General features: G+C 40.1%; 1 protein-coding gene across 3 annotated transcripts in view; it reads right to left on the bottom strand.

Moving 5' to 3' along the window:
• The window catches only part of tanc1b (tetratricopeptide repeat, ankyrin repeat and coiled-coil containing 1b), a 118,952-nt gene that overhangs the window by 29,244 nt on the left and 76,397 nt on the right, over positions 1-13,311 (bottom strand). The window contains exons 1-4 of one of the 3 annotated variants that reach the window (XM_046844179.1): positions 8,589-8,746; positions 5,559-5,678; positions 2,218-2,499; positions 1,831-1,982 (exon numbers count right to left, since the gene is read on the bottom strand). In XM_046844179.1, the coding sequence (XP_046700135.1) occupies positions 1,831-1,982; positions 2,218-2,499; positions 5,559-5,601 (477 nt within the window). In that variant the 5' untranslated portion in view covers positions 5,602-5,678; positions 8,589-8,746. Of the gene's footprint in view, positions 1-1,830; positions 1,983-2,217; positions 2,500-5,558; positions 5,679-8,565; positions 8,747-13,311 lie in introns of those variants that run through there. The other 2 variants (XM_046844171.1, XM_046844163.1) reach the window with 2 other exon arrangements.

Here is a 13,311-nt window from a genome sequence, read left to right as displayed (position 1 = left end):
GCGGTTTGCAGCTTTTCACAATCATCAAGCTTTTAAAAACTCCAAGCCTACATGTGTGTGTGTGTGTGTGTTTACAAAGAATGTGGGAATAAGGTACCTACACACAGCTGAACCTACACAGAGACTACGATATAAGGTCAATTTAACGGAGATCAGTCAAAAAATAAATGCAGGCAGTAAGCTTGTGATAGGGGTGAACAGATAGACCAATCACAGTACAATAATCATGCACACTTGGATCATCTCTGCCATCGTTTTCAACCCTGAGTCTCAGAATTAGAGGCATCGCACTAAATGGTTTGAGGGGATGTTGAAGCACAGTCTTATGCAGAAACGAGACAGAAAACTTCATTACACTGCAGACATACAAACAGTCTATATTTTCCCCCTTGCAATCACTCTACAGGTGACCTTTCAAATCCTATACAAGCTTTAAATATGGAATTGAAATTCCGGTGACAGCATCAAGCGACGCCAAGACAGGGTGACAAACAACATTTGAATAAAAATGTTTTCAATGTTATGCAGCATGCCCGACACAAACAGCATTTAGCGCATTTAAGTGATATAGCTTATAATATTTCCAGGCTCATGTCTCACTCATTTCTGCCACACTATAAAATTGCATTGAAAATAAAACTATTTACTAACTACTTACTAACAAAAGAAAAGGCAGCTAGTTCTCATAGAGCCCACAGGCAATAAATGTGACAGTCACAACATGCCCATATGAGACTAGCTTATGATTGCTAGTGTCAGGTTAATGTCACATGTCTACACTTAAGATCATGCATGTTGAGACATCACCAGTTTTTATCTTCCCCAAAGATCACAGTCGGTATGCTTCTTTATAGCATCACTGAATGCAGGGAGGCTTAGGTGAGCTGTCACTCATTCACTCACTATAAAGGAATACAATTAGCTAAGGGCCAATTTCATATCCAGAGCTTTTCTAAAGCATTTTCGGTCTCGTGACTCTCGTAGAATGGATACGCTTTTTGATGGAAACCTTTTAATCCTCAACAAGTTTGTGAAACATGTGACCACATCTGCTTCTTTTTTGGGTTGGATTTATTTTACACTTTAATCAGAGTTCACACTGTACAACAGGTGTTATTAGAGCATGGTACACTTCTTTAAAACCTCAATGATGTCATGACAATGCTGGTCTGTAACTTCAGAGCAAAACGTATGTAGTAGTAACACACTACTCTCTAATCACTCAAACATGGGGAACCATTCATTCATCCTTACTTATCGCTTGAGCCCTTAAAGGCATGAAACTGGAATTGCTAGAGAGAAATTCACCTTGCATGACATGCCAGTCCATCAGGGCACTGTGTACATGCCTACTCACACCTAGAGGGCAATTGAGAGTACTAATTTAGCTGTTTTGAAAAAAAAAAGCGGAAAACAGGGGAAAACCACACATGGATAGAATATGTGAGACTAATTACAGACACTACCCTGAACTCAGACCTGAAACAGGAAACCTGAAGGCAACACTACCTGCTGTGCTCAGCAGAACCAGAATAACTCAGGTGTAGTAGTTATTCTGCTCACAGTTTTCCGATTTTTAAGTGCACTGGACTGTAAGTAACTGACCTGAAGGCATCCATCCTCACAGCCTCGAGTTTGAAACCATAACACTACAACACAAGTCACCTTGAAGGTTAAATGTAATGTGTTTTTCTGTTATAAGTTGAAAAATGTGACACACACACACACACACACACACACACACACACACACACACACACACACACACACACACACACACACACACACACACACACACAGCCTTCAGTTGCAGCCAGTGTTGTATTTTACCTTGGCAGCCAGCCGCTTCACAGCCTCCTCTCTGTGTCGGCGAAGCTCAGGTGTACTGGGGCAGCTGTTGGACTGCAGGGTGTTGGTGCTGCTGGAGGGAGGAGTGACCTGTGGGGGCTGGCTCAGGGGCAACTCTGAACTCTGATTCGCACCTACACATGCAAATCAACCGCTAATTAATACATGTGTACACTATTACCAAACAGAAACATAATGCACATCAATAAATCTGTATTTAAAGGTACTGTTACGAAAAGGACAGGAATTTTATCTGACCTGACAACAACAATACTACATTTTACATACTGAATTGTCAAAGTCACCCAGGCTGTTTTTGTCATGCTAAGCATTCTCAACCTCACACTCGCACATTGCAGCTGGACTTACTTTTTGGAGATGCATGAGGACTGTTGGAGGCGATCTGTCTCATGCGGCCTCCGTGGCAGCTGAGGGCCACCAGGCGGGAGATGATGGCGGTCTTGCCAAAGCCCACATTACCCACCACTGTGGTCCCACGACTCTCTCCTGCTTGGCTGCTGATCAGCACATCCTCGAGCTGCTGAAACAGCCAGTCTCGCCCCACAAACACTGAATCCGTAGTGATGCTCGGAACCTCAAACAGAAGAGGCTTTAGCATGATATCCACAGGCTTATATGGAGCGAAACGTGCTGTGGGATGAGTGCACACAAACAAGTACGCACAAGTCAATTACTGAGCACAGAGTCGGAAGGGCAATTACCGTTTTTATTTTTGTTTTATATCTTTAAAAAGCTGCAAATGTCATCCACATATTATGGGTAATCTGGTGTGTAATATGTTTGTCTGATAAGCCTCCTTTGAATGTATTGATCTTTTCAAGACACTTGCCTCACTTCTAAATACTCACACACACCCTGATGCTGAACAATGAAAATAAAACCCGTTCGTTTTATTCAGGCTACTGTCAGTGCAGCTGAATAAATAACCAAAGAAGCAAAGGCAGTCAGAAGGTCTAAGACAGATTTACATCTATCCTTAAGCCAAATGCTGGGCTTACTGATTAGGGCATTGCGTTCTATCTCTGCAGCTTTGATCTCATGACACGATGGCAGTGTATGCCAAACCGTACAAGAAGCTGATATGAAGAACATTTTAACTTGTTAACCATTGCCAAGAAACATAAAAATCAAATGGCGTCAGAGGAATTATACTTCATCAAGACTGATAAATAAGAGAACTGTGCCAAAACAGGCTCTGAAATCTAGATCTAAGAACATTACAGCTTCTCACCTGCTCTTATGGGGGTTTTCTTTTCGCAGCTTAAATAGAATTGAATCGAATCGAATAGAAATACATATGTGTAGGAGAGTTTGACAGCTCAAAACCTAATATGGATGAGACTCCAAAGAACTATGACTTTCCACTCTTTCTTTTTTCCCCGTTTTCACCCTCTTTGTACTCTCTCATCTCCTCAAAGCTTTCTTAATGCATGCGCATCTTTCTGCCACTCCTGCGTTTTTTTTCTCTCTCATGCTTTTCTCTCAGTAGCGGTCTCCCTCTTCTCTCACCTTCTCAGGATGAAAGAGCAGTCTAGGTACAGGGTGCCTGGGGCAGAGCTGCTCTGAGAGGAAAAGACTGCAGAAGAGAGTGTATTATCTTCCACTCTCAGCACCGGGCCTTCTATTCATTCTTTCCAATGACACACAGTCATTTACAGAATTTGGATGAATCCATACTGACAAGTTATTACTTTCTCTGTCTAACACATATACACAGGCGCACAAGCTAAACAAAGCACATATATATATATATATATATATATATATATATATATATATATATATATATATATAAATGCAGTAGTTTCATACTAAATGAATTACAGACATTTAAAGGCAAGGTGCACAAAACTATAGCTACAGTCATTTCCACAAGAAATTGACATACTTGTTAACATTTATTTTATTAACTAACCATACATCATTACAAAAAGCCAGGTTTTTCAAACAACCATCACCCTACTGAACTCTACACTACACTGCTATAACACTGATGTCTCATCAGTGGAGGTTAATTAATCATCAAGCAGCTCTCCTGCACTCCTGGTGTACAGAGAGTGTGCATGTTTCATGTTGCACACTTAAATTTATATTGTTTTTCAACACATCTTGCACATATTCTAAATGTTCTTTTTTACTTATAGACCTTTATATAAATATACACTGATCAGGCATAACATTATGGCCACCTGCCTAATATTGTGTTCTTCCTCCTTTTGCTGTTAAAACAGTCGTGACTAGTGGAGCATTAACAGCATGAACTTCTTCAGCAGTTTGAACTACAGGAGCTCGTCTGTTGGATCGGACCACACGGATCAGCCTTCGCTCCCCATGTGCATCAGTGAGCCTCGGCCGCCAATGACCCTGTCGCCGGTTCACCACTGTTTCTTCCTCAGAACACTTTCAATAGATATTGACCAATGCAGACCGGGAACAGCCCACAAGAGCTGCAGTTATGGAGATGCTCCGAACCCAATCGTCTAGCCATCACAATTTGGCCCTTACGCTTGCCTGCTTTCCTGCTTCTATCACATCAACTTTGAGAACAAAATGTTCAGGTGCCATGGGAAAGAGACAATCAGTCTTTTTTTACTCACTGCAACGTTCGAATGTCATAATGTTATGCCTGGCAGTACAAATGTGCAGAAGCTATTAAGAAAAAAACAGTAAGAATATACACTGATATTCGTACTTTACTTAATAGCTTCTACACATTTGTACTGCCAATAATATTTACATTTATTTGCTGTATATATTTGCATTTTTATCTGTACTTGTCAAATTGCACAATGCAACTATTTGCAATTGTACCTGTACTATCACAGTTCTTTCATTCTTTCTTTTGTCTGTCTGTCGGCATTAAAGGCTACTTTTTTTTACCTTGTCAGTTAGCATTCTGTTACCTTGTATCTTAGAGCTCTTGCACGTGTGTACAAATGTGTACAACAATTGTACGAACCTAGTGAAACTACCACGGCTGCCACAGGTTTACACTGGGGCCTGACGAGCAAAGGTTTATTTGTAAAGTCTGCCATTGGAACATTTGAATGAGGGTTGCGTGTGAACAGATCCCCCTTTCCTCTACATGGGGGAAAAAAAGAGAAGGATAAAATGGGCTAGTTTGAAAACTATGCTCAGGGCCTAGTGATTTATACTTGCATTATTGATGCACTGGACTTCCCCAAACTCAAACTCAACATCATGTGCAGCATGCAGACTCTGACCTTCCGAAAAATGCTTCCGCCAACGGCATCCTACCACTCTCGCAGCACAATGGCAGGCTTAAATTCAACTATGTGATGTGATGAAATACCCAATTTTTATTTCCAGTTGATTGTATCGCCTGCAGTCAGTGCACTAAACTCAAATTGGCCATCTCATTTAGGAAAAAAAAGTCATTTCCTTCTATCAAATTAAAAAAAAGACTTGAGTCAAATTAAAATACAATCTACAGGTGCTGGAATATTCTGATGGCATTTTATCTTGATTGCTGGAAGAAACTGCTCCATTTCACTCAATCCTACAGTGAGATTACATTCTTCCGGAGATTATGTAATTACAATGCATAGATTTAAATTGTTGTTGTTTTTTTTTATGATGAAATTGTGAGGCACCTCTTGTCTGGAGTTTTTTTTTTTTTTTTGGTTAATAAATTGATTACCCGGGTATGGGCGAGAAACGTACACTACCTTTGTCGTAGGGTGGCCTTCCTCCGGTGTTGTGCCACGGCATGCGTATGGAGGTGCGCAGTGGTGTGTTTCGCTGTTCATCAAGATAGCTCAGGTCTTCCAGTTTAGTAGAACTGGTTGCTGAAAGTAGAAGAGCGATCGAGTGAGAAAGAGCAAATCCGTTCGTTCAGATTTAAAGCATTAGTCAGTCATAAAAAAACCCCCCACAAAGCCAAACGTTATCACTCCAGCAATATCAGACATACAGCATACAGAAAAACAAGTGATATGCCAGTAATCTAGGCTACTGCTGAAATGGCACAGTAATGATACAAGATAGTGAGGCATAATTTCTTTTTTCCTCTAAAGGATGAAGTGTTTTTGCAGCTTTACAAATAGGTTTAGATTGCGCTATTTTGAAAGCCTTTGCCTGAACTAGTGGAGTTTAGAGAACAGCGTCCTAATGGATGTGAGGCTAGTAAAACTGGGCTCGCATATTTCACATTACTAGCGAAGCTAACAGGCTTTCTCGCAGCTCAAAACTCATCTGAAGGTGTCAGGACAAGCACTCGAGGGACACAGAGAAACTGCTACAGGACAGAGAGACACTGAAGTGAAATCGCAAATGGAAAACACTACGAGGAAAGAACTGGCAGAACTGACGGGTACTAAAGAGGCTGCAATAGGGACGCAGAAGCGTGTATAAAATGCCAGGATGGTGCTGCTCATGAAGTTCCCTTTGACAGCAATGGATAACAGAAGACAGACCTCAAAGGCATGAAAACGTCCAATAGGATCCCCAAAGCAGCACTGCGTATTGTAACCCGTTCACCCCCCCCTGAGCAGTTCTCAGAACCACCATCTATGAGTACAGCAACGCGGAAACCTGAGGAACATCCACAAAGCTCTACGGAGATTGGAAAATCAAACCATTATAGTAGATCTGCACAAGGCTCATAAAAAAAAGACAATATTACATTTTGTATTCCTCTATGTGGCCCAGAACATGCTGAATAAAAGAACATTTTATTGATCCCTCATGCGGTTATGAAATAAAACATCTATTCATATTTCTCTCTACTAACAAGAAAAATGGTACCGAGACGAGTCGCTGTCCACAAAATTAAAAATGTTCAGCTCTACGGTGGAAAGAATATCGTATTTAAACCAGTCAAATGGTGTTAATTTCCCTAGAGGTGGGAACGTGAACATCGCCGAGATCTGAATTTGGGAACAAAAAGTAATTTATGTATTTTAAATGAGTAGAAGTGACAGAATAGTAACTTGAAGGGAAAATGGAAACTTAATGATGTTCTTGTTAATATTAAACGCTTTTCCAAACTAATTACTACACCACTGCTCCATATTTACACACTAAATACCCAGTACACGTCTTAACCAAATAACCAATATTTGCAGTGGAATTGGAAAAGCTTTTGATCCTTTCTTGCGCAAATGATCGTTTTGGAAACATGCTGAAAATACGTAGGTGGCAAAACGTGAAACAATTCGTTTAAATCGGAACGCGAGGTATACTAACAAATAGATATGGAACAGTCAGGGACGTAAAAGCAGATTTAATCTTTAGCAAAATAATCACAAAGACAACTGATTTTTTCCTTTTCCTCTCATATAGAATACAATTATCCATCTAGGACTGAACAGCATCTGTATGTTAAAAAACTCTTATCCTGTACATTTATTAAAATTTATTTTTTCCCCCAATCTGCACTCATCCTTGCCATGTTAGGAGTCACTTTACTGCCACGGACCTGATGTCGGAGTTGTTCTTTTTAACCTTTTATGTTGATGTTACTTTGTTTGCGAGAGCTGCTGAAAACAGGGGTTATGTTCCTTGTTCTCCAATAAAATAAAAATACAGCTTCTCACAACAGCAGAAGGAAACAGAACTGCTTTGTTTGCTCCGAAACAAAGCGTAGAGTAAAGCCTGTGGTCGGTTTAAACAGCTCATCCATGGCTCCTTCATGCAGATGACCTGGTTTCGTATCTTGCTGACAGAACAAGGCCTAGAGCATAGCCTGCCTCTACTACCATTGTAATGCCAAACATTTAATTATAAAATTAACTAGTGAGAAGGAAATTCATCAGAGTATCAATAAACTATGAGGAAAAAGCCAGGCTTTTGAATTATGAATGCCACAACTTTGTGGAAGTTGGATTATGAGTCAGTGCTTAAAGCAAACCCTTTCAATAAAGTCATCTTAAAGGTTCCTGAAACCACAATGGAAGGTGCACTCTCAGTAGTCATCTATTTAGGTGGTCCTCAGCCATCTCAATAATTACTATAGCAGAGGTTTAGGACCAAGTCAAAGCCGCACAAAACGACTGTATTAAATAGCTAGCATGCATAACGCACTACCAGGCTAACACACAGACTGGATCAAATACACACTCAATGGGCAAAGGAAAAGCTGCAGAAGACATGCTTTCGAGCTAGTAAACCATTGAACTAATGAAAGTGGCAAACCTGGGGGAGGGGGGAAATTACATCATAGAAATGCCATTCATGTAGAGCGATGATGACAGACGCAGCAACCCACTAACTGAGCAAAGAGCCATGTCAGTCAGAGCTCACATGCAGAAACATTTACATAGACACACACACACACACACACACACACACACACACACAAATAAATCAAATTATTAATGAAATAGCAAAAACAATGAGTTGGAATGACCTCCATGAAGAGGTCATGCAGAACTGAACTAATAAGAGATCAGAGATAATGAGCATAAAAGGAAAAAAAAAACGTCACAGTATTCTGATGATTTAATAACAGTTCTCAAAGATATAAAAAATAAAAAATTAAATAAAAAGTACTATAGACAATACACAATTACATACTATATTCTTTTAATCTGAGCGCAAAAGGCGCTCTGAGTTCCAGTGCTTTCCCTCGGCTACATTTTAAACCTGCAACTCTCCAACAGCAAACTCCCCTCGCTTCCCACACTGCTAATTCCCTGTGCAGAGTCTGAACACACAGGAACAGCGCATACTTACAGAGCGAAGCCGGTCATACGCACCAGCATGGAGGAAAGCGTCTGTTCCATAAACACAAATACGGAGGATGTGTGGAGAGCATCTTCATCCTTAATGCGAATACCCTCCACATCGCTGCTCAAAATCCTCCATAACCACACACACACGCACACACACACACACGCACACACAGTCACCCTCTCACATTCAACTGGTGACTGAAGCTGCAACGAGAGCAAGAGTCGCTACTGAAGATTCAGCACACACACAGCGAGAGAGAGAGAGAGACTGAGAGAGAGAGAGAGAGAGCGAGAGAGAGAGAGAGAGAAGGAGAGAAGTAGTATCTGGTATTAAAGATGTTAAACCTAATGCTACAGCTCACAGTGAGGGTGGGGAAAGAAGGGAAATGTGGAGGGACCTCTATCAGCCGAGCGTCTGACTACGCTCCGAGCTGAGTAGCTGGAGAGGAATGAATCAATGATCCTCCCGGAGAAGAAAAGGAGTGGAGGAAGGGAAAGAGATAGAATGAAACGTATATAAACGGAGGAATTGATTGAATAATAAACACAATTGTAGGGGGAAAGGAAACAAAAAACAAAGAAAGAACGCTTGGGATGAGTGCAACTCAGAAAAGGGTGGGAGCGAGGTGAGATTAAATAGCATAAAAGAGTTAGAAGGGGAAAAAGGTAAAAGTCAAAGAAAGGTAATTCTCTCTCTGATGCAAGACGTAAGTAAACAGGGGTGGAATCACAGAGAAAGAGACTGAGAGAAAGAGACAGAGAAAGAGACAGAGAGAGAGAGAGAGAGAGAGGGCGCAAGGGAGTGAGTGAGGGAGTAAGTGAGAGAGAGAGAGAGAGAGATAGAGATGAAAGGGGAGGGAGCAAGGGAAATGCCAAAGCCGTACAAGCCTCACTCTAACTTCTAGGTCTCTCTTACACACACACACACACACACACACACACACACACACACACACACACACACACACACACACACACACACACACACACAAACACACACACGGGTCTGAACGTATCATATGTGTACACGTGGTGCACGGCAGGGCAGCGATGGTCCTGTGGATGATTGCTCTCAGGGTAAACCTGGCTTAGCACACACTTGGCCAATGATCAGCTCCACACAGTAACACCACCACTCTGTCTGTGAGGGCTGACTACAAAGTCAACCACCTACGTGCATCCGTTCTTTAGGTTAAAAAATTCTATGCTAGCAATGGGTCATAATTTTACACAGGTGAATAATCATAAAAAATAAAAAAAAAACAGGAAATAGAAAGAGCAAACCAGATTTATTTGATTGAATGGATCTATTTGTTGTTCAAGAATAATTGAATATATTTAGAAAAAAATATATCGAATAATTGAATGAAACTGGATACTGTTCGGAACTCAGCAATGAATGGCTTAATGTCATGAAGAGGGACCACTGATCTCTCACTAATCGAACACACGTTGCTATTGATACTGTTGGAGCACATCCAAGAATCAGGATTTTCCTCTGACAGCTGCGAGCTTTCTGCATACTGTAAAAATGTAACTGACGATGAAAATGTGAGTTGTGCAATATATAATCCATGTTCAAAATGACGATGCATTTTATGCATAATAAATTACATAATAAACCCCCACCAAAATAGATAAAAAAAAACAGTTTCCAGGATGATGCATAGACATACTGCTCTGGTCGAATTTCCAGAAGCAATCTTTCTGGTGACTCGTGCACTATTCGCAGTTTTGAACAATTCCACGGGTTTTCTATGGGACTGATAGTCCTGTGATTTTCACAGATCAAACAGTGTTTCATCATACTTGTCGAATAATTCACACTCTATGCACCCTGGTCATCCTGGAATGTACCAAAAATGTGGTCTGCTTAGAAAAGGCAATCTCAGAAGCCAGTTTGATATAAGTTTCTCAGTCTATATTACAGCATTACACTATATTACACTTTTTATCTATATCAATCTATAGGCATAATATAATAAGGTACTGGTTATAAGTGAATGAGCAATGTGCAAATACATATCCAGAGACTTGTATACACTTATACACCAGCGCAGCATGATGTATGCAGTATAAAAAGAACGCCATTTAAACTACGCCTATTGCATTTCTGCAGACAATATCTGTCACAAATCCCCATACTAAAAAGGACCTCGAGCAGTATACACTATATGGCTAAAGGTTCATCAGACCTTTATGCGCTTCTTCCCCAAACTGTTGCCACAATGTTAAAAGTTCACAACTGTGTAGAATTTCTTTCTTCAATAGAACTAAGCTCCAGCAACCTGTTCCTGTATGACCAGGCGCCTGTGCACAAAAGCAAGGTTCGGCCCTGACCTCAACCTCAATTGAATAGCTGTAAAATAAACTAGAATGCAGATGCACCCCAGGTCTGAAATCGCTGCTTGACCTCACTAATGCTCTTATGGCTGAATGGGCAAATAAGACCTCATAATCTAGCGTTTTTTCCCGAAGAATGGAGCAAAGGGGGCAAAAATGTAAAAAGAGTGTAAAGGTCATGCGATGTCACTTTCACTCATAAAATGTATTGTATCACATGTTTCTACATCCCTTCGTTAAATCTGATACAACGCTAGATGCACATTTAACAGCAGGAATGAATCATTCATATTTAAACAGCACTTTTGTTTTTTATTTAGTCTAATGACATAACTTTCAGATAAACACGTAGAACCGTGAGTGAAGACAGTCCATCTGCAGCCCAGACAAACCTGTGGCACTGTAACAGCCTCCTACCAGACATGCTCAGCTGCACACATCCTGGGTTTGACAGCTCACAGCAACAAAGCAACACAACACAAGCAGGACAAAGAGACAGAGTCAACTCGCAACCTATCTTTGACAATCAGCAGAACTTCTCGCTCTAGAGCCAGTTCACCATCTTGGCTGCGATCGCAAAAAACGCAGCATTTCCCGGAAAGAAAAAAGAATCGTGTGCAGGCAAACAATTCAAAATCAATATCATAATTGTCGTAATATATTTTTCGGACAAACCGCACATTGCGAACAGCTGAAAACTTTTGTATTATTAACAATTACTACAATTATTCGAACACATTGTTTGTATCTTTGGCGATTTCAAATCATATATTTTTATAGACATTTTTTTTTTTTAATGACCAGCACCACTGGACTGCTGGTAGTTTTTTATTAAACCAATCTATCATGGCACATATTGTGCATCATAAAAACGTCATGATGTATCTTTGTCATTCCGCTCACACCTAAAGCCACTGTGTCTGTATACAGACAGGTAAATAAATAAACAACTGAAAGCAAGGCTTTACAATGTTCTTTTTAACACCAGAGAGAAGAAAGTGTCTCGTAGAGTATCTTTCAATTATGTCTTATAATCTATATTAAGTCATTTGTGTATAATGCATTTATTCACTATGATGACAAAAAAAATTGGCATATAGAAAAACAGTTCTCAGGCAAAAGGACAACAAACTTTTCTAAAACATTTTAGCTATTCTTCATCACGCATCCACACTGTTTAATTCTCTCCATCATCTCTGCCTCATTGATCATCATCTGCAGCCGCAGCAGTGGTGAGAGGAGAGACTCTCTCCCAATCCCCCATTGACTTGACTGCTGATGCCCTTTTCTTACAGGAGCATGATTATTGGAGAATCTTGTATAAATCCCTTACTTTTTTTTTTTTTGTATAGGGGCAAAGCCTGCATCCACCAAGTGCAAAAACGATACTTGGAAAAACACCTATTAGACTAGCAGCACTAGCGCAGAGTCGCTGTGGCTGCTCACTCCACACCGGAAATACGATTTGTTTTGTGCATGCACAAAAACGCTGAAGAATCCATAGCGCTAGCGTTAGCCGCTAAAAAGAAAGTGGCTAGCGGCTAACACGATGGAGACTTTAGTGTTTTATGTGCAACTTCAAGAATTTCTCTTAAAAGGAGAAAATCCTGACATTTCTGACCTTCGAGTGAGTGAGTGAATGAATGAATGAATGAATAAATGAATGAAGGATAAAAGGAATAAAGACAAGTATGCTGACATATGTAGAACAGTAGATCATATTTTTTAAACATTAAATCAAAAACACACACACACACACACACACACACACACACACACACACACACACACACACACACACACCGTATATACACATCTGTATTAACCAAATGAAGTCCAACAAATGTAAATGATTGAAAGTATTTTTTAAATTTTTTTAAACTTCAGTCTGACAACATTGTTATACGGTGGATGCACCAGAAATCTTGGCTGTTTACAAGAAATAAACTCGCAATCGCGAGAAAAAGAAATGGATTTGCGCAACATCTGAATTAGGCAATTTTTACTTATATATATATATATATATACAGTGAGGAAAATAAGTATTTGAACACCCTGCTATTTTGCAAGTTCTCCCATGGAGGGGTCTGAAATTGTCATCGTAGGTGCATGTCCACTGTGAGAGACATAATCTAAAAAAAAGAAAAATCCAGAAATCACAATATATGATTTTTAAACTATTTATTTGTATGATACAGCTGCAAATAAGTATTTAGTAAGTAAGACCTGTTAGTCTGCCTTTAAAATGTCCACCTCCACTACATTTATTATCCTAAATTAGATGCACCTGTTTGAGGTCGTTAGCTGCATAAAGACACCTGTCCACCCCATACAATCAGTAAGAATCCAACTACTAACATGGCCAAGACCAAAAAACTGTCCAAAGACACTAGAGACAAAATTG

Source organism: Silurus meridionalis, chromosome 3 (genome assembly GCF_014805685.1).
Source record: "Silurus meridionalis isolate SWU-2019-XX chromosome 3, ASM1480568v1, whole genome shotgun sequence".
NCBI classification, from domain to species: Eukaryota; Metazoa; Chordata; class Actinopteri; order Siluriformes; family Siluridae; genus Silurus; species Silurus meridionalis.
This window is presented reverse-complemented; position numbering and strand designations above follow the sequence as displayed.